Here is a 19,278-nt window from a genome sequence, read left to right on the forward strand (position 1 = left end):
CTGCTTTTGTGGGGGTGGGTAGGGGTGTTAAATATATATCTATATATATATATATATAGATATATATATTTATTTATGTTTTGTTTTTTTTCTCCATAGGTTTTTAACATTCTAAAAGCTCTTTATTCCAAAGATACTACAAGCTAGTCAGTGTATTCAGCAGGTGTAATGTATTCTAAGTTGCTTCAGAAGTATTGCAAGTATTCCATACAACAATAAAACAGTGCATTGACATAAAAAAGGAAATTTACTTTTGGTACTTAAGTACTTTTAAAAGCAAGTACTTCTGTACTTTTACTTAAGTAAAAATCTGTCTTTACAACTTTTACTTGTAATGGAGTAATATTTGACCAGCAGTATCTGTACTTTCACTCAAGTAATGGAGTTGAGTCCGACTCTCTAACCATTAGGCCACGACTTCCCACTTCCCACTGTTGATGAATGGCTACACATAGATAATGGAGTAATATTTGACCAGCAGTATCTGTACTTTCACTCAAGTAATGGAGTTGAGTACTTTGTCCGCCTCTGGTGATAATATTATGCCTGTGCCAGGGGACTGGCTGTCCGTGTGCTTCACTTATTTGATATATTTTGGAAGTGGTGCAGTGCACTGTTTAATATGTTGTCTGGTACAGTGTGGCCTCAGCGGGGTTGGTGACCTCTTTCATCACAAACCCCTCACTGTTCTGTGTCCTGTTCTGTACCCCCACTCTGTGCAGGATGTAATGCTGTACAAGCATACATAACACAACATCCTTAGCAGGGCTTAATTTGTGCCGAATTCTGCACCCCTGCCAGATTATGCACCCCCTCGTTGAAATCGCTACCAGATTGAATCTCAAATCTGACTGGCTAAAGAGTAAGAGTGTCCCGCGTGGGAGGAGTTAGCTGCCAGGAAAGTCTCAAAAATACACACACAAATCCAAGGCGATTCATATTCACAGCCCATGATAAACTCGAGAATTTTAAACATTCAAAAAAATATGTTGTACACAGTTGTACATCTGTGGATTGTGTTTTGCATTTGTGAAATGTATTTTATGAATATATATTCTTATTTTGTGCACATGAATTGGTTTTTGTGAATATATATATATATATATAATTTTTCGTGCATGTGAATTATTTCTCATGCATGTGAATTGGGTTACGCATGTGTGCATCGCGTCTTTTGTGTGAATTATTATTGAGATCATTCTGGCTCCATTTTCATTTTCATTTCATTCCCCGCCGACACAGTTCTGCGTAGGGCCCCCAGAAGTCTAGGATCGGCTCTGATTCTAGGACATAAGTATATCCTAACAGGTTTTAGCACTATCTGAGAGCACAGTGAAATCACAGTGTTAACAGAAATCTCCAGTTCTGTTCCTGTATGGGATCGCATATACAGCTTCTCCGAGCACAATTAAGCATGCCAAAAAACACATTTGACATGTTTGCGTTTGAATGGTTCTAAAAAATATATGTCTCTATACAGTATATGTTAAAATGCCAGTGGAAAAATGTACAGAATGTCACCTTTAAATTCTTCCCGCTCCGGCACATATGATTTACTAGATAAGAATAACAGCACTTTTAGAGTTCCATCCCTCTATTTTAAGTCAGCATAAGTACAACTGACAGCACAGTTGAGAGCAACAATTGACAGTTCTTCGTAAATGATCAGGTGTTTTTATTGCATTAATTGAACAGTGATCACACATTATTTTGACAAAATGTTTGTATTTTATAATGTACAATCAGCGCACAAACATTATTGCCCTTGCTTAAAAAACAAATTCAAATGAGATTCAATAAACTTTAATCTTGAATCAATCTAAAATAAATTCACAGCTAAAATGGCCATATTTCCCTTGATATATTCAGTCACAGTACAAGAAATTGAGCTCATCTGACAACCTTCATTCACATTGAACATGAATGCTGTGCACTTTGAGAACACTGCTTTTTTTCTATGATAGATTAGACCTGATGATAGCTTAAAACTTCTTCCACACTGAGGGCAAGTGTGTGTGTGTGTGTGAATGAATGAATGATGCATTTATATAGTGCTTTATTGTGTATTGTTGTACACCCAAAGTGCTTTACAATCATGTGAGGGGGTCTCTCCTCAACCTCAACTTCTGTGAGTTCTCATGTGATCATTATGGTTTCCTTTTCACACTGAGGACACGCGTGAGGGTTTCCTTTAGTGTGAATTATCATCTGTTCATCAAGTAGTTTTTTACGTGTAACTCTTTCCACACTGAATGCAGGTAAAATTGTCTCTCTCTCTCTCTCTCTAATGTGAATTGTCCCACATTGTGCCATTTTTCATGCATTTTCAGGCTTCCTGACAGGGCAAAACTCTTTTAAGAGCACTTATACAGTCATTCTCTTGTATGGACTCTTTGGTGTTTTATCAAATAGTCGGCTCAAAAAGCTTTTCCACACTCAGAGCACACATGTGTTTTCACACCCTCATGTCTTTTCTGGAGCCTCTTAAAAGAGTCAATCCATACAAATCTCTTTCCACAAGCAGAACAGCTGTAAGATTTCTCTTTTGTATGTACATTCAGGTGTTTCTTTGGGTGTGACACCAAAGCAAATATTTGATTGCAGTGATCGCAGTTACATTCCTGTGCTGTGATAGAGGCGCTGATGATATTTGAGACTGCTTGACCAAGTGAAACTCTTACCACAGTGATTACACATAGGGCTTTTCTTTAGTGTGAATTCTCATGTGAGTTTCAGCTTGAGATTTATTTATGAAACTCTTTCCACAATGAGGTCAAGCGAAAGGCTTCTCTGCACAGTGGCTTAGTGACTCTTAAACTTTCCTTTGCTTGTGAATCTCTTTCCGCACTTAGGGCAAGTGAAAGGTCTTTCACCCGTACGAGTTCTCAGTAAAGTTTATTTTATGTGTGGAAGTGTTTCCACACTGAGGACATGTGTAAGAAGGCCATACTTCTGTTGTTTGAGTGCTGCTTTGTGATAACTTGTTTTCAGTCAATGATTTTTCTCCATTTGTGGCATCATGAGCTTTCTGATGCTGCTGTTTCTCCTCCACTTCATTCAGATCTAGACTATTCTCTTTCACTTCCATCAGGCCTAAAATGAAAACATTTAAATGATGAAAATCAATTGGGATTGAAGTCATTTATTTTCTTCATCTTAGTGCTGTCAAACGATTAATTGCATCCAAAATAAAAGTTTTGTTTACATAATATATGTGTGTGTACTGTGTATATTTATTGTGTATATATAAATACACACACATGGATGTATATATTTAAGAAAAATATGGTGTGTTTATATTTCAAATATATTTATATATAATATAAATTATATGAATAATTATATACATGTAATAAATACATGTAAATATTTTCAAAATATATACTGTATGTGTGTGTTTATATATACACAATAAATGTACACTGTACCCACACATATATTATGCAAGCAAAAACTTTTATTTTGGATGTGATTAATGGTTTGACAGCACTATCTATCTATCACTCATCAGCTCCTTTTATGCATAGCCACTAAATCTGGTGAACTTTGTACCAAAATAGTCAACAAAGTAGATCTAGGAATGGACACCAGCCTGCTTGTTCCTCGTTTTTTTATTCTGCATGGTTCTGAATCACGTCCATTTTTTTTATTTTTTGACAAAAATAATCTTTACAGTAGCAGATCAAACACTTCAGTTGTTACACTTCGAGTTTTACAGGCTATTTCTGGGCTTAAGTCTACTTAGTATCTTTCTGAAATGAAAGTAAAAGTAACTTAAGAGAGTTAAAAACACATCATAAAGTGGGATTTGACCCCGTTCCTTTTCTGTACTGTAGAGAAAGAGGCTCTTCTTTTCGTTAGTTTGATAGCAGCTGGCAAACTTAAATAGCGCACTACCGCCACCTTCAACTGTTAGCATGAACCAGACACACCATACCCTTCATTCAATTGTTTTTATTACAGTACAGTAAACATTTACAATCACAATGAGCAATTCTAAGTAGCATGCCAAAGAGTATGAGCAATCATATTTTGTAAATACATAAATTTTTATATTTAGTTCCATAAAGACTAGCACCAAAATAAAAACGCAAAATTAAGAACAAATACAAAAGTATACAAAAAGAAAGGCAAATTCAAATTGCATGTGTTTCTTTTTTTGTGGTTTCTTACATGCTTTAAGATCTCATTTTAATGCACAGTATATTATTTTCTATACAGCTAGCTAGATCTTGGAATTTGCTTGATTGAATCATCAACAAGGATTGTATACATTTTTGACCAGGACAATTCTTCTTTGGAATAAAATGAATAATAAATAAATACAAAATACTTCTTTTTTTTATATAGGCTATTCCTCTAGGTGTCTATGCATGCTTGACCCTCTCTAAATATACTGTAGAGCAGGGCTGTCCAAACTCGGTCCTGGAGGGCCGGTGTCCTGCAGAGTTTAGCTCCAACTTGTCTCAACACACCTGACTGGAAGTTTCTATGCCTAGTAAGAGCTTGATTAGCTGGTTCAGGTGTGTTTAATTAGGGTTGGAGCTAAATTCTGCAGGACACCGGCCCTCCAGGACCGAGTTTGGACAGCCCTGCTATAGAGCTTATGCGTCAGAGAAACAAGTGCGCAGCCATCTTCAGAAATCTGTCTTTGAACTTTTTGCAGTAGCTGGATACCACCCTATTTTTCTCGTTAGAGCAGGTTAAGGCCAGATGGGATACAGCTGCGGCTACTGGGCATGCGCACATCAATATAGCATAATTCTTTTCACACTGTACAACAATAATTTCTTGCATTCTTGATTTTAAAATGAACAGTTCGTTCAGAAATTCATACAACCTGACCTTCACACAGTGGAAATAAAAAAAGAGGCGGAGCTACATAAGGTCCACATTTACATTTATGTAGTATAAAAGATGTAGTTTTCCAGACTTCACTCTCACTCCCTTGTTTTTCTGTTTTATTTCCTTCGCTTACATTTTCTTACTAGATGCACAAACTTTCTGCTGCCATTTCCACCGAATGAGAGCTTATTCACCACTAAAGGTTGTAGATGTAATTGCTTTTTTGGTAGAAACACAATCTTCAGGCATATCCGACGCTATCTGGACTTCAACTGAGCATGACTTTGGCACGCTTTGAGAACAATGTTTTTCTCTGTGATAGCTTAGACCTTTTCTTGAGGTGAAACTGTTTCCACACTGAGCGCAGGTGTACGGCTTCTCTCCAGTATGCAGCCTCACATGATCTACCAGGTTTGCTTTCTTAGTAAAACTCTTTCCGCAATATAAGCACACGTACGGCCGCTCTCCCATATGGATTTTGTGGTGTTTTATCAAATAATCGGCTGTAGCAAAGGCTCTGCCGCACTCGGAGCACACATGGGTTTTCACACCCTCATGTATTTTCTGGTGCGCTTTGAAACACAGGGGCCATAAAAAACTTTTCCCGCAAACCGAACAGACGTAAGGCTTCTCGTTTTGATGAATTTTCAAGTGTCTCTTCAGGTAAGACTCTAAAACAAATGTTTTATTGCAGTGCTCGCAGGTAAACTCCCTTTCTTCAGAGTGAGAGTGGCGCATATGGATTTTCAGACAGCTCGCCCATGCAAAACCCTTTCCACACTGAAGGCATTTAAAAGGCTTCTCCAATGTGTGAATTTTCATGTGAGATGTAACGTTTTGTTTACTGATGAAGCTCTTTCCACACTGAGGGCAGGCGAAAGGTCGCTCTCCGGTGTGGATTTTGATGTGCTCCTTAAGGTGTCCTTTATTCAGGAAACTCTTTCCGCACTGAAGGCACGTGTGAAGACACTCTCCAGTGTGGATTTTGATGTGATCGTTAAGGGTTCGTTTAAAACTGAAACTCTTTCCACACTGTGAGCAGGTGAAGGGTTTGCCTCCGTCGTGACTTAGTAAGTGACTCCGAAAGTGTTCATTGCGTTTGTAACTCTTTCCGCACTGAGGACAGACGAAAGGCTTCTCTTGGTTGTGAATCAGTATGTGGTCGTTGAGGCTTCTTCTGCGTGAGAAGCTCTTTCCGCACTGAGGGCAAGCGAACGGCTTCTCTCCGGTGTGAGTTAACATGTGATCGTTCAGGTGGCCTCTATGGGCACATTGCTTTCCACACAGAGAGCAGCTGAAGGGTTTTTTGGCTGTTGTCGGAGTGCGGCTTTGTGAGAAACAGTTTTTTCCAGTTTGGGAGCAAATCGAGGATTTTTCTCCAGTGAGGACAACACGAGCTCTGTGATGCTGCTGTCTCTCCTCCATTTCATTCAGAGTTTGACTTTCCTCTTTCACTTCCACCAGGCCTGAAATGACAACAATACATTATTAAAAACCAACACAAGCAGGAAAAACTGAGGGTTTTTTCCCTCCATCAGATTATTAGACTGTCTAATCAGCTCTAACTGGTTACATTAATGCACCACAACAATTAAAAAGAGAGGGGAAATAATCAAAAATAGACACCAACCTTCTTGGTGCTCATGTTCTGTTCTGCAGGGTTCTGGATCAGATGTGTCATCATTCTCCTCTTTAATAAACATCATCTTTACAGTTGCATATCACCTCGATATATTCCTGCTTATTTCGCTAATAACAAGGACAACGCCTATATTTCTAGCGTTTTACTGAATTTAATCGTAATTTGTGTCTTTCTGCTACGAACTCAAAAGACGTCTGATGGTAAAATGAATGGTTTTGGAATCAGTATCCAGGGACATAAGCTGTCATTTACTGGGTTGCGTTGTTGTCCTGGTCTTATTCCTGTAATGTTGGCAAGCCACCTTTTGGCGCATTGCTGCCACTGACTGGACTGGAGGATGGAGGGTCAAAATGAATCGAAGGAAATCTTTTCTTCTTTATCTTTTTTTCCCCTTCTTGTAGCCTATTTATTTATTTTTATTTTATTATTGAACAAATATATTTTTATTTAAACAATAAAATATTTGAACTGTATTTTAAACGATACAGACTTTTTAAAATCTATAAATAACAAAGCTATGAAAATCATATGTGCTTAGTAGTTTGACATGTAATTCGGTTTTGTAAGTAAGTCAATATGTAAGTAGTAAGTAAATAAACAAATACATTAATTAAATGCAACATTCTGATAAACCCATGAACCAATGAATCAAAGGCAACATTAAAAAACAGCAATCATAGCAAATCAAATACTGAGATTAAAGGCTTTACAGTCATTTATAGTCATTTTGCTTTGTTAATTCTTATTGATATTAAAGTTTGAAGGTGACCTATTTCTATTTTAAAATAAGTAGAAGGTTTTTTGGGGATTTTCCGTACTTATTAAATATGGAAAATCACAAAAAACCTTCTACTTATTTTAAAATAGAAATACAAAAAAGAATACAAACTTTGAAGTGTGACTTATAGAACAGATATGTTTTATTTTTAAAAGATAATTATATTGAATTTAAAATATAAAATAAAAATAAAACATATCTGTTTTATAAGTCACATTTCAAAGTTTGTATTCTTTTCAACAAAAATGTTCAATTGCACCAAAATAAAAGTATATAAGATAAATGCACAGTGCTCTCGTTTCCTTTCAGATAAATAAATAAATAAATAAATAAATAGTCTTTCCAAAACCTTCCACACCTTTTAGCATAGAGTGCCGTTTGTGAAACCGCCTGCAGTAGCACACAATGCCCTGTAGATGGCGGTAATGGGTCTCTCAGTGAAGAACAGCATCCGGAAATACAAAACAGTCACAGTCGTTTGCTGCTGTTGCCCTATGCGACGAAATTGGTGAAAGTGAATGGAGCAGTAACACATTCTGTTAGAAAAATGCCCGTTTGTTCAGCTTATAAGTGCAAGAATCGCTCTGATGGATCATATAAAGAGGCGTACAAAAGGGGCGACTTTTCTTTCCACACGTAAGTTAAGTTTTAGATGTTTGTTGCAAGTTTCAAGTAACATAAGCTGATCCTCAGATGTAAAGTCGTACAAATCAAAACGTACACACATGTATAACAGATGTTTTAATATTGTGTAGCTGCGAATCACAAACATCCATTTACAGACGTGTGTGTGTGTGTGTGTGTGTGTGTAAATAGCACAAAGTTTCCTGTGAGGGGTAGGTTTAGGGCAATAGAAAAAAAAAAAGAAAAAAAAAAACATTCTGATTCTGAATATACGGTCTGTACAGTAGAAAAACCATTACGCCTATGGAGAGTCAGCACAAGGATAGACTGTGTGTGTTTGTAATCAACAAATGTAGTATTGTAAGTATTGTATTGTAAACGTAATCACTTACGGGACTGTTGTCATCATAATGTTTTTGTGTGTGCCGTGTTGCATTTTTGAGGAGCTGTTGGTTGGCGGTAGGGAGTTTCAATTATTCCAGTGAATTGAATCTTTTGAACACGTTCACCCGAAAGATTCATTTACTGGCTCTTTTTGCATGTTATCTGTACACCTCGACAAATGTCTCTGAGTGCTATGAGTGAGTCATTCACTCAACCGATTTATTTAAAACACAAGTCGTTGACGGCTCAAGTCTTTTTGTAAAATCTTTTGGTATTGTATTTAATTTCATGAATACAGGTAAGTGAGTTATCAGTTTTGTAACCTTGGCTTCATCAATCTATAGAAAAAGACAACAGTAGTCTACATAGAAACGTAATGTCTATGTCGTTCAGACATTCAGAATTAGACATAGTTCAAAAACCTCAAAACTCAGAAATGAAATTTACTGAATTTACTCCGCCTCATGCCCAAACCCATTAGACATACAAGTTAAGACATTTTAATGAAACCCGAGAAGTTTCTATCAAGACTTGAACAAAATGGGAGTGGGTTTGAAATTACATGAGGGTAAATAAATGATGACAGAATTAACATTTTTGGGCGAACTGTCCCTTTAAGTGACTGAGAACGATTCGTTCACTAAAAAAAGTTTCACTGAAGCACTGATGTGTTGTTGAAGCACCGCTGGGGGTTTCCCACAGTGCATTCTTTATCAAAAATACTGTTTGTTTATACTGCAATCAGAGCTGGGAAATAAGGAGGGTCAGAGAGATGTGCAAACAAGCAGAACAGACAGCTCTCAGCAAAGAAGGCTAAATGGGGCTCCATCGCAAAACGGAGATTATTCGACGTGTCCATTAGGTGGCAATACTCCCAGTGTTCAATCTGCCATTAAATCCCACCAGAAGAAGAACAGTTTCCGGAAATACAAAATAAGATGTCTGTTTAGCGTTTGAAATTGCATTGGAATTGAATCAAAAATGCCAGTGTGTTCAGCCTATAAGTGCAAGAAGCGTTCAGATAGAGAGTATAAAGAGGCATACAACAGGGGCGAGTTTTCTTTTCACAAGTAAGTTGTGTATTTATAGATCTCATGTTCGTAAAGTTTCAAACAAACCCCCTATATAATGTGTATTTAAATGCACGCATATTTGTCCAACATTGTTCTGGTTTTGTGACGCATGCATGAACACGCTTATGCACCTGTGTGTGTGTGTGTGTGTGCGTGCGCGCGTTTTTGTGACAAATGAGGACATACATAATGACAAAGATATGACATAGGTATTACAAGGAGAAGGTGACTTTTCAGGACATTACCCCATGTCCCCACTTTTCAAAACGCTTATAAATCACACAGAATGGAGTGTATTGAAAATCTGAAATAGCAGAAAGTCTCCTGTGAGGGGTAGGTTTAGGGGTAGGGTTGGTGTAGGGCAATAGAATATACGGTCTGTACAGTATAAAAACCATTACGCCTATGGGATGTCCCCACTTTCACAAAAACAAACCTGTGTGTGTGTGTGTCCATCATCCAGATTCCCGCTAGCTGACGGCTTGAGAGTGAGAGAGTGGCTCCGTCGAATGAGATGGCAGAACTGGTGGCCAACTGGAAACTCAGTCCTGTGCTCGGATCATTTTGAGAAGGACTGCTTTGAACAAGTGGGCAGTCACAAACGACTGCGCAAAAATGCTGTCCCGACTATCTTTAATTTCCCAAAACATCTGCAGTGGAAGGCAAGTCAGAACAGTTTTGTGCGTGTCTTTAAAATGTTGTTACTTGTAATGCAAATAGCCATATTTTTTCCCCGTTTCTGCTTATAATCCATGTGTTCTTTTCATGATTTTAATTTTTTTTAATTGTTCACACCCAGGTGCCGGCTGTCAAGAGACGATCTCTGGTATGTATGAGAGGTTAGAAGAATCACTCATCATCATATCAAGTAAACATTTTAGTAAATACATTTCCAGAAAGCAGTGGTGCTTTACATCAAAGCATTTCCAAATAATCCAGAATTGCTGGTTTTCCTTTTCAGCCTTTGTCATGTAAATATTTTGTGTATTATTGGTCTTATGCAGTGTATGGTAATATTAATTACAAACTAAACGTTTGATTATATATTATTAACCTTTGAATTGGGATTCAATGGTTTTCATGTTCTGCTGCAGGGTCTCCTGAACTGTTTTGAGTTTGTGAGGGAATTGCAGGGGGTTCATGATTTGATATAAAGCTAATAATTATTTAAGTCATGGAAATGAAAACGTAAGTAATTTTAAAATAAATAAATGAATGAATGAAATAAATAAAACACTTGTAATTATACCATTAACTAACATCAGAGAGCTGTGAACATGCACATGGTTTGTTAAACTATTGAAATATTAACTTCAGTTAACTATATTAACTATAAAATCTCAGGAAGAAATTTTAGAAAATGTTAGGTCAAAGGGGTTTGGCTTACACAGAGGTTCAGGAATATAAAATCTGTGTCCCCAGATCGATCAGTTGAGAACCATTGTTTTAAAGCTGTGTTAGAAAGTATTTTCATCTTTTTTTTTATTATTTCTAAACCCATTCTTCATTTGTTTTGTGTTTTTCAGAATCGTAAGCCAGTTGAAGTGCCTATCAAACCAAAACCAACCGCAGTATTGGCACAAGTAACACCACGGTAATGTTTGTTAGACTGTATTTGTTGCAATTTTTGCCAAATGAGTAATTTTCTCTAGTTGTTGTCGTACTACTTAACGTCTCTTATTCATGGGTTTGATAGGCTTGAGGGGAAGTTTGTTCGTGTGCCTGTGGATTCTGATGGTTCCAGCCTTGGCCCCTTGCATGCTGGCAGCTTCCATGATGACTACTGCAAATCACAGGTTAATAGTTGTTGATTTTTGTCTGTCTTTTGTAGAGCATCTTATACACTGACTTGTACATTATACACCAGTCAATGTGTTTTCACAGAGCTTTCACTGGATGAAGCTTTCGGAGGGTGACGATGAGGCTGATGATGAAGCTGATGATGATGCTAGTGTATGTAGACCTTCACATTATCACAGTCTGTAAATGTATAAACTTAGGCTTTACAGATCTGGAAATAGTCTTCTGAATGGTGTTTTAGCATTGTTTTTATTTTATTCTTTATATGTATGTGCAGGATCCTGGAAATGATGTCGCCTATGATGACGCACCTCTTGAAACAGCTGAAAATCCAAACACTCAGTTTATCCGGGTATGCCTTTTTTCAGATTTGTCCTTTTTTAGTCCTCTATCACAGCGGTAATTTCTGTGTGAAGACAAAATAGCAGCCATAATAGTTATGAAAGTAAAAAGTGTGGCTTAACATAGTTTTACCTGTAAATTTTGATATTCTTTTATTGTTTCATGTAGGTGACAGAGAGATGGCAATGGCTGAGTATAGATGTAACCGGGCCTTTTCAAGAAAGCAAAGGCCCCTATAGCCACATCGTGGTCATCTGTGATTATTACACCAAGTGGATTGAAATCTTTCCATCAGAAAAGCCTAATTCTGATTCCATTGCCCTGCTTATGTGTGATGCCATTTCCCGATACGGGTTTCCTCTGGGTTTTCTCACACCTTGGGGTGCTAGAGGGATTCAGGTCAGAACGGTAAGTCATGATTCACTGGATAATGTCAGAGCAATTAGTGCAGGTTTAATTATTTATAATTGTAAATTGTATTTTTATTCATTTAAATGTGCTGAAAGGTTACTTAAATGTCTCAATACCGTTTAATTTTTGATCTTTACCCTTTTTGCTTTCTTTTGTCAAGGTTAACAGAGCACTCAATAATATTCTGATGATAAAGGACATCTCCCTCGTCTCTCGGCATCACCAGGCTTCGCAGCTTGAACCCCACACACAATACCACATTGTTAAGTACGTTTAGAATTGTTTGGACATGAATCACAATATTACAGAGCATAGTTATTTTGAAAAAAATGTATGGTATGGTTTCTTTACAGTATGGTGGAAAATCTGGTAAAGAAGTATCCAGACAGTTGGCATGTTCATTTGCCTGTCAGCGTGCTGCGCTTCAACTGCAGTGTGCACCCAGAAACCAAACACAGACCTCTGTCACTCCATCGCAGTGAGGGAACTAAACCTTATACGACACCCAGGGATCAGCCAGTATGTATTGTGATATTGCAACATCTTTGTTCTCACCGGCAGCCCAAAACCATTGTGTTATTGGTTATGATTATGTCAAGAATCAGCAGCGGAATTGCTTTGTTTTGTGTAGATATGGACAAATGCAGTAAAGTTTCATTTCGTGATTCTGCACATTTATGTACAAAATAATTTATTTACACTACTGTTGTGTTTGGGGTTGGAACATTTTTTTTGTTTGTTTTGAATACTCATCAAAACGTATGTATTTTCAAATGTAATTAATGTATTTTCAGCAGCTGTTACTCCAGTTTTCAGTGTCACATGATCCTTCAGAAATCACTCTCATATTGCTGTATAAAAGTATTAATTTATTTCGAGAAAAATCTTAATGACCTCAGACTTTTGAATGGTAGTGTATGCATAAAGTATATTATTCAATTTGAGTGTTTTGCTTTTGTCCAAATCAAGCTCAGTGAAGATGACCTTGCAAAATACACCTTCAAAATCCAGAAACCAAACCCTTTAAAAGAAATTGAGGCACTAAAACGAATATTCCGTGAGTATGATCATCTCATATCCAAATCTCAGTTTACCTGTCTGTCTGCTTTCCTCCACGTCTGTAGTCATTATCATTCAACTTTTGTTAACACAGGAGAATCAGCGGACTGCATTGTCATTTCATAAAACAAAAAACAGGTAAGTGTGAATGAACAGTTCTGTTAGTACTGCATAGAGATATTGTTGTAACTTGTCATTCAATTTCATAAATAAAAAAAATGCTGCTACTAAACCAACAGGGTCTTTTGTTTCCTCTGTTGCTAGTGTGCCTATTGTAACCGGTGTGTGACTTCAAACTGAAGGTCCAGTGAGGAAGAGGTGCTGCTTGACCGAAGAATGAAAAATAATGAGCTGTTAAAGTCAGACTGAGATCTTATTTGTGATTTTCATATTGAAATTGTTGGCAGCATTGTAAATGCATACCATTAAAGGTATTAAAGAGAGTGGTACTAACTGTAAAAGAAAATACTTGGAAAGGAGTGGGAAAAGACCTGGTTTCCTAGTCATTTACTCCAGTCTTCAGTGTCACATGACACCTAGTCATTTATAGTATTTGTAAATAACCGATTCAGCCAGATTGAGCCAGCAAAAGATAATCTAATGTTAATAAATCCACAAATACTCCTGTGAGTTGCAGGCAATCCTAAAGGATATTGTGGCAGCCTGAAATGGAAGTGTGCATGATTAATGTTGTTGGGTTTTTTTCTCGTTTCAAATAAACCTTTTATAATGTTGCCTCAACATCAAAGCCCTTACGAAAATTAACCATGGTTTTACTACCAAAAAAACATAGTTACTATAGATAAACAAAGGTAACCACAACTTAACCATGGATTTGCTACACTAACCATAGTTTAACCGTGATATTTGTTGTAAAACTGTGCTTACACAAATGGTAATAAGCCAAAAAAAACATGGTTACTACACTTTTACTATACTAAAACCATGGTTAATTTTCGTAAGGGAGTTTATTCCATCAAAGGCTTGCTCAGAATAAACTGTTTATACCCCTGATGATGTGTCTGTGTATTTCGTATCTGTATTTGTGACCCTGGACCACAAAACCAGTCACAAGGGTCATCTGGAAACTGAATAAATCAGCTTTCCATTGATGTATGGTTTGTTAGGATTGGACAATATTTGGTCGAGATACAACTATTTGAAAATCTGGAATCTGAGGGTGGAAAAAAATCTAAATATTGAGAAAATCATCTTTAAAGTTGTCCAAATGAAGTTCTTAGCAATGCATATTACTAATCAAACATTACGTTTTAATATATTTACAGTAGGAAATTAACATCTTCATGGAACATGATATTTGCTTAATATCCTAATGATTTTTGGCATAAAAGAAAAATTTATAATTTTGACTCATACAATGTATTGTTGGCTATTGCTGCAAATATAGCCCAGCGACTTAAGACTGGTTTTGTGCCCCAGGGTCACAAATGGAAGCCACAGTCCCAGATACTTTCTACAATGTGCACCATTCTACTGAACACATTTGTCCAGTAATCCCAGTGAAAAGCATTGTTGCAGCTGCGCCATACAGTGCATTCTTAAGCATACGATATGCACTAGCATTACTTTTCACAGAAATAGCCAAAACTGTACATTAAACTTAATTAAATGGATTGAGCCTGTTCAACAAGTATCAGTTAGGAAAAAAAATGCACTGAATTGTGTGAGGCCACTAGGGCGCGTCTCCGGCACAGAAAAGAGTCGACGCTGCTCGCGCAAAGACATCTGGGATTGTGGAGGACTGGCTCGAGCGCTTTGATTTCCGCAGTGCAGCGTGGGATAGTGGAAGAAGTCAGCGAAACGGTCGTAGAGAAATGGTGAGTGAGGAAGCGGAGCGAACGCATTCTTTCGTTTTGTAGTTTGAAAATGTTTCTGTGACGGACTATACGCAAACTAGCCGCTGGTTGGAGTGGCTAACGAGTGTGAACGCAGCCTTTACACAGTCCTCTTTGTTTCGCAATATTTTTAGCAGCCCGGCTAACATTCCCTGCTAAATGCGCCCCGTTTACTTGTGTTGCTGAGTACATTGCGCTCGACGACCGGTTTGGTCGGCCAATACTAAAAAGCGATGGCCAAACAGTTTCGTATTGTTTATTTGTAGATGAGCTGCGCACCCTCTGTAGCCGAAGCGGGGCTGTTAATCACGGTGTTGATTTCATGACAGCTCCGTAATGTAGGAACGGGCTGGTCCTGTCATTGGTCATTCTGGGCTGTGCCTTACTAGATGCTCATCTAACGTTAGTCGTTTAATCTATCCGCACAATAAATGTAGATAATCATCAAAAGATTGTCGAGCTTAGATGGGTTGCTACCTGCCGTTGTTACTAGCTCCAGTTCGCACGTCCATTTTTAAAAGATTTTTAACTTGCTTGGTTTAGCCGCGTTTACAGTTATTATAATTGAATTTTCATCCCCTCGTAATGCTGGTTAGCTGTTTGCAGTAAACAAACCGCGCAACTAGGTGTTGCCAGTAACTAAGTCAACAACAACTTAACACAACTGCAGCTGTCAGCGTTTTATTCGCCTAGAGAGCGTTGCAGTTGTGTAGTTGACATGTTTCAGCTGTTCACCATCTGCTTTTCTCTCTCTCTTGTTTTATTTTTAAAAAGCCAGTGGTTGTTCCACCTGTAAATTACAACAAACACGGCTTTTTTTTTTTGGAGTTGAGAGTTATAGAAGCTGGTGGTTTGTTATCATGTTTGGGATTATTTTTCTAAAGTGATTGATGTCTCATTTTGTTGTGTAGAAATTCAAATGCTCCCTGAGTTTAGGTTGTGGAGGGTTGAACTGGGTGTAAATCGAGATGTGTTGCTAATGAGAGGATTGAAGGTTGAGTAACTGGCTCCTTGTTTTTCTTCAGGATGTCTTTTTGATGATCAGACGTCACAAGACAACCATCTTCACAGATGCTAAGGAGTCTACCACGGTCTACGAGCTGAAGCGGATTGTGGAGGGCATCCTAAAGCGAGCGCCAGAGGATCAGAGACTTTATAAGGTCAGCAAAGAAAGTTTTCATGATGATGTTGATTATTAATTCATGTATAAATTACTAGCGTTATAGCTCTTTTAGTATATCCTGAAGGTTCTATGTAGTTGGGTCATTCCTGTTATGTAGAAATAAAAGCATTCCAAGTTATGTAATTTCACACTATGTTACAAAATTTGGAGCTAGTAAGATTTTTTTAAAGAGAAATGAATACTTTTATTTAGCAAGGATGCATTAAATTGATCAGAACAAACTACATTTAATGATATTTTAAAATATTACTGTTTGTACTGTATTGTTGATGAAGTAAATGCAGCCGTGGTGAGCATACGAGTCTTCAAACTTTTTGAATGGTAGTGTGTGTAACACAAACTAATACCACAAAGCATCACAGAATTAATCAAATCTTTTGTTAATACTAGCTCAAAACCCCCTAAGTTAAGAAAACCCACAAATTATATCTAAGAGGTTTATGAACCCATAGATTTACAAGGCACATTTACAGGATTAACAACACCGAAAGTGAAAAACGAATTACTTTAAACGGCATTCTCTAAAGCACATATTTTGTTTTAAACATTTTTACACTAAACATTATATATATATGAAAAACAAATGAAGACACGTCTATGAATATGGAAAAAAGTCTGCTCAAACTCACTTTGTGGTCACTTTGTAACTTTGTGGTAAAGTACAGCAAACTAATAATATTCCATTCTTTAAAAAATTGTGAGTTTAATACTTTATTCAGTGTTTTAAGACAATAAGTGGGACCATGTGCTGTTGCCAGTTTCTGAATGACCACACGTAGGCTAAATCAAACATAGGCTGTTGTGATTTGAGTCTATTATGCGCTTTATTAAACAATCTCTCCATGTCCCCCAGGATGACATGCTGCTAGAAGATAGTAAGACTCTTGGAGACTGTGGGTTCACAAACCAGACAGCCAGGCCTCAGGCTCCGGCCACAGTAGGACTGGCTTTTCGCATCAGTGGTGAGCTCTTGTTTCAGTCGCTTGCCTCGTATCCCGCTATGTGATATTTGGTGATCTGAATTTGCCTACCGTGTCTGTTTTTATCACAGATGATGCTTTTGAGCCTCTAAGAATAGAGGCCTTCTCCAGCCCTCCTGAGCTTCCCGATGTCATGAAGCCTCAAGACTCGGGCAGCACTGCCAACGAACAAGCCGTGCAGTGAAGGGGAGGAACTGACGATAAAGGGTTGAGGGGAGGGTGGGGGGGCGAGACAGCGGGGGTAAAGAATGTCCAAAACAGCGGACAAGCAAAACACGTGCGTTTTAAGATGTGATCTTGTGTGATATTGCAACTTTGCTGAGAATTTGAATCGCTCTCCCTGTTACTCCTCACGTCCCATCAAGCACTAGCAGCTTACTCTCACTGTATTGTCGCAAACCCTTCCAATGTTCAGTGTCTGCTCATCTACAGGTTAATCCACCAATCACAACGTCCCATTTGGCGCAGGCACATTTTCATTTGGTAATGTTTCCCTTGATTTCTGGATGAATTGCTCGTTTGTCAGACAGCTGTTAGTCACCTGTCAGAGGTGGTTAGATATCGGAGTATTTAAACCCGTGCTTCTTATTTAATTCACGCAAATGTTATGTTTGGAGAGTTAAACGTTTTGTGCTTGTTGTGTGTTTCAATCTGATAGGGGCGGGGCGGGTTTGTGTTTGTGGCTGTAAGGTTTTACAAATGCCCACTTTACTGATCGCATTTACAGTACGCTGTTGTGTGTTAATGAGTATTGATATTATAATTATTCTTATTTAGATCCTGCATAATTTTATTGGGGTGCAAAAGGCCGTAGGCTGAACCGTTTTACGTTACCGACTTAATATAGTGTAAATGCACATGGAACTTACTGAACATCAGAGTGGGCATGGATGCCTGCAAATGAATACACAGCACATGGTTGAGGTGAATTCTGACATACAGTGGTTTCATTGTAAATACATTTTTCCACTCGCATTGTTGCTTCCTGAAGTGTGTTTTGCTTTTCTTTACAATCCTTTTGTTGGAGGAGTGTAGTGGTGTCCGCTTGTTTCTTTTAGAATATTTGTTTGGAAGCTTAAGTATTGACATTTAATTCCCTGATTTTGTATATAAATCAAAGGGGAGTGTAAATGCTAGTCCGTTTTTTTTCTTTTTTTGTGTGTGTGTGTGTGTGTGTGTGTGGCATTTAAAAATAGTGGTAAGAATAAAGTAAAGATCAATAAGAAAGAAGCCTTTGGGCGCAGTTGCTTGAACAAGTGAATGTTTAACTTTAACACAAATGCTGACGTTGTGTTCATCCCAAAAAACGGATCCTAATGTTTTTGCGAACTCCCCCTGATTCTTCTCACTGATGGCAGTGTTCCTTCACAGTGCTCTTGGAAAAACAAACAAACAAAAGAGTTAAAACCTTAAAAGAAAATCATGCTGCAGTATCTGTAACTGCGTTTAAATTAATTAAAATCAGCCCTTTTCCACTCCTTCTCTAATGTTCAACGTCTGTTTATTAATGGTGTTGCTTTTGGGGTTTTAGTTTTTTTTTTTTTTTTTTTTTTTTTTTTTTTTTTTATATATATAAATGAGGAGATATAATTGCTACATTACAGTATAACAACCAACAATGGAACAAAAGACAGGAGGAAGAAAATGAACAAGAAACGGGAAAAAGAAAAGAGAGTGCTTTCCTCAACTCAGTGTTTTCAGATATTAAGTGATTTAAAATACTATCGAAATTAGTGGAGAAACGCCTTGAAATGTGATTTGAAATGGGAAAATTGGCATTTATGCATTTGAAACTTAAAAGTGAAAGATTTCTAAGATTAAGTTATGTTTCAGTTTCTGTATTAGTAAAGCTAATCGTAGTTACACAATCGCATCTGTGTTAAAAAAACTTCCCCAAATACTTCTGTAATATGTGGGGGTTTAGGTGCCCTGAAACTTGTCAATGAATCGGTTAAAACGGTTCACAAAACCTGAACGATTCAGATTGGATCACTGATGATTCATTGAACCCAGAACCATCCCTGCGTCCCAATGTGCACCCTATCCCCCCTATCTGCCCTAAATAGTATTGAAAATGACTAATATCACATAGAATTTAGGATGGAAATTATGCACATTGGGACGCAGGCCGTCTCTCATTCAGACCCAATTCGTAACGAGCCTAGAAGTGTATTTGGAGGACTTGACTGATGTAAGAAACCAGTTACTTTAAAAGCTGAATAGCAGAAATGTTAAACACTGGAAATATGTTTACGACATGATCAACAAGTATACGAAACAGAGTTGGTTTAAATAAATAGT

General features: G+C 37.6%; 3 protein-coding genes across 4 annotated transcripts; 2 read left to right on the forward strand and 1 right to left on the reverse strand.

Moving 5' to 3' along the window:
- Positions 1–4,681: 4,681 nt before the first annotated feature.
- Positions 4,682–6,756, reverse strand: LOC107583056 (gastrula zinc finger protein XlCGF57.1-like). The gene is made up of 2 exons (XM_016269144.1): positions 6,476–6,756; positions 4,682–6,311 (listed from the first exon to the last, which is right to left on the reverse strand). The coding sequence occupies exons 1-2, from the start codon at positions 6,549–6,551 to the stop codon at positions 5,032–5,034; spliced, it is 1,356 nt and encodes a 451-aa protein (XP_016124630.1). The 5' UTR covers positions 6,552–6,756; the 3' UTR covers positions 4,682–5,031.
- Positions 6,757–7,708: 952 nt separating this feature from the next.
- Positions 7,709–13,968, forward strand: LOC107583057 (uncharacterized). 2 transcript variants are annotated; one of them, XM_016269145.1, is made up of 13 exons: positions 7,709–7,901; positions 9,810–10,008; positions 10,146–10,172; positions 10,873–10,940; positions 11,043–11,142; positions 11,231–11,299; positions 11,424–11,498; positions 11,657–11,896; positions 12,060–12,166; positions 12,253–12,418; positions 12,869–12,956; positions 13,053–13,096; positions 13,223–13,968. In XM_016269145.1, the coding sequence occupies exons 1-12, from the start codon at positions 7,813–7,815 to the stop codon at positions 13,082–13,084; spliced, it is 1,260 nt and encodes a 419-aa protein (XP_016124631.1). In that variant the 5' UTR covers positions 7,709–7,812; the 3' UTR covers positions 13,085–13,096; positions 13,223–13,968. The 2 variants fall into 2 exon arrangements, with proteins under 2 accessions (XP_016124631.1, XP_016124632.1); XM_016269146.1 differs by lacking the exon at positions 7,709–7,901 and adding an exon at positions 9,037–9,343.
- Positions 13,969–14,687: 719 nt separating this feature from the next.
- LOC107583061 (transcription elongation factor B polypeptide 2-like) lies at positions 14,688–18,457 on the forward strand. The gene is made up of 4 exons (XM_016269155.1): positions 14,688–14,796; positions 15,840–15,974; positions 16,851–16,959; positions 17,049–18,457. Exons 1-4 carry the CDS (start codon positions 14,794–14,796, stop codon positions 17,159–17,161), a joined length of 360 nt encoding a protein of 119 aa, XP_016124641.1. The 5' UTR covers positions 14,688–14,793; the 3' UTR covers positions 17,162–18,457.
- The last annotated feature ends 821 nt before the right edge of the window (positions 18,458–19,278 follow it).

Source organism: Sinocyclocheilus grahami, unplaced genomic scaffold (assembly GCF_001515645.1).
Source record: "Sinocyclocheilus grahami isolate Dianchi unplaced genomic scaffold, SAMN03320097.WGS_v1.1 scaffold49.1, whole genome shotgun sequence".
NCBI classification, from domain to species: domain Eukaryota; kingdom Metazoa; phylum Chordata; class Actinopteri; order Cypriniformes; family Cyprinidae; genus Sinocyclocheilus; species Sinocyclocheilus grahami.

Bases quoted from the DNA above. Each gene is read 5' to 3' on its own strand.
- LOC107583056 (XM_016269144.1), bottom strand. From the start codon at position 6,551: ATGATGTTTATTAAAGAGGAGAATGATGACACATCTGATCCAGAACCC. The intron at 6,312-6,475 runs GTTGGTGTCTAT...TTGTCATTTCAG, and splicing joins AGAACATGAGCACCAAGAAG to GCCTGGTGGAAGTGAAAGAG.
- LOC107583061 (XM_016269155.1), top strand. The intron at 15,975-16,850 runs GTCAGCAAAGAA...CATGTCCCCCAG, and splicing joins AGGATCAGAGACTTTATAAG to GATGACATGCTGCTAGAAGA. The intron at 16,960-17,048 runs GTGAGCTCTTGT...TTTTTATCACAG, and splicing joins ACTGGCTTTTCGCATCAGTG to ATGATGCTTTTGAGCCTCTA.
- LOC107583057 (XM_016269145.1), top strand. From the start codon at position 7,813: ATGCCCGTTTGTTCAGCTTATAAGTGCAAGAATCGCTCTGATGGATCA. The intron at 7,902-9,809 runs GTAAGTTAAGTT...TCCATCATCCAG, and splicing joins GGCGACTTTTCTTTCCACAC to ATTCCCGCTAGCTGACGGCT. The intron at 10,941-11,042 runs GTAATGTTTGTT...TGGGTTTGATAG, and splicing joins TTGGCACAAGTAACACCACG to GCTTGAGGGGAAGTTTGTTC.